Source organism: Euprymna scolopes, chromosome 13, assembly GCF_053919585.1.
Source record: "Euprymna scolopes isolate OS-2025 chromosome 13, ASM5391958v1, whole genome shotgun sequence".
Lineage (NCBI taxonomy): Eukaryota > Metazoa > Mollusca > Cephalopoda > Sepiida > Sepiolidae > Euprymna > Euprymna scolopes.
In genome coordinates, this window is record NC_136494.1 from 5,267,531 (window position 1) to 5,272,530 (window position 5,000).

The following is a 5,000-nucleotide window of genomic DNA, read 5'->3' on the forward strand; positions in this document are numbered from 1 at the left end:
TCCATTTTTTTTTACGCACATCTTATCTTTCTTTTAATCATATTATTTGAACTCATTCCCTTTTCCTTGTACCCATTTGTGAATTATTCCACGGATTTCTACCTTTTGGATTATTTTGGACCATCTTCCAATTACGCGATTCCCTTGGATTTTACTTGTGGAAATGGAAATTTAACAAACTTTTTTTGATTCTGGATTTTTGGATTTTACCTTTATTGAATATTTTACTCTTCACCAGAAATCATTTTTTTTTTCACCCTATTCCCTCTACTTCATTTTTTGTTACCAAGTAAGATCTATGACTTATTTGTAGTTTCATTAAATACTGTTGCAAGCAAAATCCAATCCCGCATTTTGCTAAATCCTACCCTCTGATGAGAAGGAAAGTATTTCCTCGAAACTCCGCGGATCAAGGACTATCCACTTATTTAGTGTTTCCTTTTTAAAATTAAATAAGTTTTTAACTCTTTTTCAAAGTGTTTTTTAACATTCTTTATTAACTACTTGTTCTCATTCATATATATATATATATATATATATATATATATATATATATATATATATATATATATATATATATATATATGTGTGTGTGTGTGTGTGAGAGTGTGTATATATATATGTGTGTGTATATATATATGTGTGTATATATATATATATATATATATATATATATATATATATATATATATATATATATATATATATATATATATGTCTGTATATGTATAAACAAATAATTATAGAGATGGGACGAGTAAATAAAAATGTAAATATATAAAAATAATACTGATAATAGGGGTGATGAGTAGTACAATGGATTCAACCAAACACTTTATAAGACAGTAGTATACAGTATATATATATAGTTTATACAGTAGTATAAATAGGAACATTAATTTGTGGAGAAAGGTACGGAGGACACAGGTAGAATTTTTTTTTTAATGAGTTCAATTGATTAGCCTAAATTTATCTGGAGAAAAAAAAAAACAGATCCAGTATTAAAAATAATTTTGTTCATATGTTTTAAGAGAGGTGGTGTTTGATCAACACTGCTGGGGAGCCATAATTTAAGATACTATTTTGTTTTTAAATCTCCGAAACAGTGTTTCATGTTAAACAACTGATGATCCCTTGTCTGTTCATTAAGTAATTCTATTAATTGATTTACTGACAAAATAATTTGCCAATGAAGGATAATTTTTCTTATTGTTTAAAGATTTTAAAGAAACTTTCAAACCTATATATATATATATATTCAGAAAGTTTAAATAAGTCATCGGTACCGTCGGTTTCAAACCTGATAAGAGGGGACCGTTTTAGATACCCATATCAAGCTCTCATCAGCCGATACTCATCTGTTTTATAACCGGAATTGAAACCATACAAATACATTACAAGATATCATGCAAATCTCGTTTTTGTTAATAACCTTGAATTTCAAATAATACAATTGAAAAAATGTCTGTTTAATATTTTGGACGCTAAAGAAAAAAAAAACAGAAAAAGAAGAAAAAAAGAAAAAGGAGAACTTGTATATATGTTTCTGCTATTTTTTTATTCTAATATATGTGAACTATTTATTGCGTCACCTATGAAAAAATATGGTTAATTACATTTATTAATTTATAATTTTTCTGGTCTTAAAGGGAATTGTTTTTATCCTAACTGAATTTCTAAACTAGTCTAAGGGAGATAACTTTGTAAAGACCTAAAGACTAATTCGAATGGATAATAATTATTTTTATCTTTATTTAACTTTATTAGTCCCAGTTTATAATGGTTGCTCTCCTCCTGTTTATACAACTTTTCAGGCATTCACTCCACACATGTAAACAGCTTTTTCCTATATCATGAATTAACCGTGGAATATGGTATTTATCAGCATTGCAAAGCGAACATTGTTTCAAATCTCGGGAGTATGAGGGTTTATGTTCATTTTTCCTCCATATCGAGGAAAATTGAACACATATCCTTATATTCCCGATGGTACCGATAACTTATCTCATCTAAACTTTCGGAATATAAAAATATAAATAATATGCTCTTATTTTTGCAATTTTTCTTTATAATGGTGCACTCTGCTGGAATCCTTTTTTTTTTTTTCAAAAATATAACTAAGTATATATATATATATATATATATATATATATATATATATATATATATATATATATATATATATATATATATATATACATACTATTTCAATCTATGTGCTAATTAGCAGCTGAAACGAGAAAAAAAAATGCTCGGCAGATGAAGAAAATCAACAGAAAAATAAAGAAAGAACACTCTGTTGTATTTAATCAAACGTGCATTGGTAACGACTTGCTACCAATATATATATATATATATATTATTCCTTAATTGGAATTCATTTTTGAGATGAGCATTATATATGTTAATTTATTTTTATTTCGGACTATTATTCTCATCTTTATTAGTTGTTGTTTTTTTTTTCATCTTTTATTGGTTTGTTTATTCACAGCGTTTCGGCCAACTATTCCTCTGGCCTTCGTCAGCGGTTTCAATCCCACCCAAAGCGTGCTAGAGGTTTGCTTGGCCAAAATGTGGTGAGACGACAACAACTACGGATGGCAGTGATGGCTGAGAATGCAGTTAGGAGATTCGAAGTTCCTATCCGTCGCGGTTACCACCTGATGAAGGCCAGAGGAATAGTTGGCCGAAACGTTGTGAATAAACAAACCAATAAAAGATGAAAAAAAAAAACAACAACTAATAAAGATGAGAATAATAGTCCGAAATAAGAATAAATTATATATATATATATATATATATATATATATATTGCGTACATTAAATTAGCGTGTCTATATACAAATTTAATGTCCATAGTATGTTATCACCTTCTATCCTCCTTTTTAATAAATAGGATCTCCCGATCGAATAGTTTATAATCTGAAAACCGTGACAGGCGTATGCATGTGCGTACATTAACGGTACTACGGTATTAATATATACATTTTCTTTTCTTTCTGTAACTGCTATTACTACTTCCTCTACTCCCCTCCTCCCATCACTTCTTGTCTGTGTCAGCCTTTCTTTCATTGTATAAAATTATGTGCAAGCAAGATTATCAGTTTTACTATTATATAAATTTTCAATTTTTTTTTTCTAACTGTAATTTTTACAAATTAATTTCGTTGTTGTTGTTGTTATTATTATTATTATTATTATTATTATTATTATTATTATTATTATTATTATTATTATTGCATGGATTACTAAGAACAGTTAATATTTTGTCATTGTTCAAGTTATTTTTAAAACTGTATGTTTTAATATTCTAAACTATTATTTTTCATTAAAATGAATGTTTCTATTAAAAATTCAAACTCTTTTATTTATATTTTTTCTTTTCTTTTTTTAGGTAAGTCACGTGATGATATTGTGTTAGAAGCAATTCATTATTGGATTATAATTTGTACATTGACACCTGCTGCTTTGATCATCAACACAAATGGACATTCGATATGTAAGAAGTTTGTTTGTTTTCATTAAAAAGGTGGGGGGATATACACAACTGGCTTGTTTTGAAATTTCGATAATTTTGGACTCATTTTTTTGTTGATTTCTTTGTTAGAAGAAAGAAAACTGATGCATAACCCGAAGGCTAAGTTATCAGTACCATCTTTAGAATCTCGATAATTGCTCAAAAATAAAAATAAAATTTAAACAAAATATTGGTAGAGACCGAAGCCAATAAATTTTTGGATGGGTTTCTACCAGTATTTTGTTTAATTTTTGATTTTTGAGCGATTATCGATATTCACCAAACGTCCGGCTAATGTCAGCCATTTTTTCTTGTCTAACATAGCAATTCAGACTACTTGTGTTTCCAAGTAAATAAACGCTTTAAAATAAATTAAAACACCTAAAAATTATCCAGGTAGGTAGAAGAGAAACCTTCAATAAGTTTTCAGACTGTTTTGTACCGGCATTTTATATTTTTGTAGACTCTTAAAAATTCAGTCTGTTATTGCTATACATCTTATGAGATGACGGACCAATTTGTATTTCAGGTTCAAATGAACAGCTACAGCAGGAATTGGAATACACCCTACTAAAGCCTGATTGTCACAGCTGGTGAATTTCAAAATTGCAATCTGAGGACACTTGAGGACACTTAAGAAGAATGATATGCAATAAAATTATGTTTTAAACTTGAAAAACAAAATGCCACCAAAACGTATAGAATGCTTCAGACTGCTTTTGGACCATCTTGCATGAATCGAGCATCAGTATTTGAGTGGCAGAAGAGATTCAAGGAAGGCAGGGGGTCTGTGAGGGATGATAAGAGGTGTGGGAGGAGTAAGGAAGTCAGAATACCAAAGTTAATTGGCCAAATAAAGAATTTCATAGATAAGGACCGTCGTGTGTCTATAGAGATAATAATGTTAGAGCTTTTACAGTTTGATGTCAGTGTGAGAACTATGCACACAATTATTCGTGAAGAACTGAAGATGTGGAAGATTTGCGCAAAGTTTGTCCCAAGGGTTCTCCATCCTTGTCACGGACTATTTGACCAAGATCAGCATCAAGATAGTTTCTCACCCTCTCTTTAGTCCAGACCTTGCTTCCTGTGATTTTTGGTTATTCCCTAAGCTCAAGGAAAACCTAAGAGGCTGTCGTTATGAGACAATTGAAAAGATGAAAGAGGCTGTGACGAGGATCATTGACACGCTCATACAAGAGGACTTCCATGGGCCTTCCAGAAGTTATTGGAACGGTACAATAAGTGCATTGCAGCCGGAGGAGATTACTTTGAAGAGGACTAGAGTTTCATGTGCGTAGTATCAATAAAAGTGCTCACACGGAAAAAGTCTCGAAACTTATTGAAGGCACCTCGTATCTTGTCTTTGGTATTATTTTTTTGTTTTTTGACCATTTTTTTTTTTCATTTTGTTGTTTATACGGCAAAATGGCCGAAATTTGCTTTGGTTAAGTATACCTGTCTCCTTTCTCTTATGAAGTAT

General features: G+C 30.0%; 2 protein-coding genes across 23 annotated transcripts in view; both read left to right on the plus strand.

Moving 5' to 3' along the window:
* Positions 1–5,000, plus strand: part of LOC145291925 (tensin-3-like) — a 1,436,242-nt gene that overhangs the window by 45,382 nt on the left and 1,385,860 nt on the right. The window lies entirely within an intron of this gene.
* LOC145292344 (uncharacterized) overlaps positions 1–5,000 on the plus strand; it is a 69,722-nt gene that overhangs the window by 6,036 nt on the left and 58,686 nt on the right. The window contains exon 2 of the mRNA XM_080138675.1: positions 3,395–3,499. Coding sequence (XP_079994801.1) covers positions 3,395–3,499 — 105 coding nt within the window. The remainder of the gene's footprint in view (positions 1–3,394; positions 3,500–5,000) is intronic.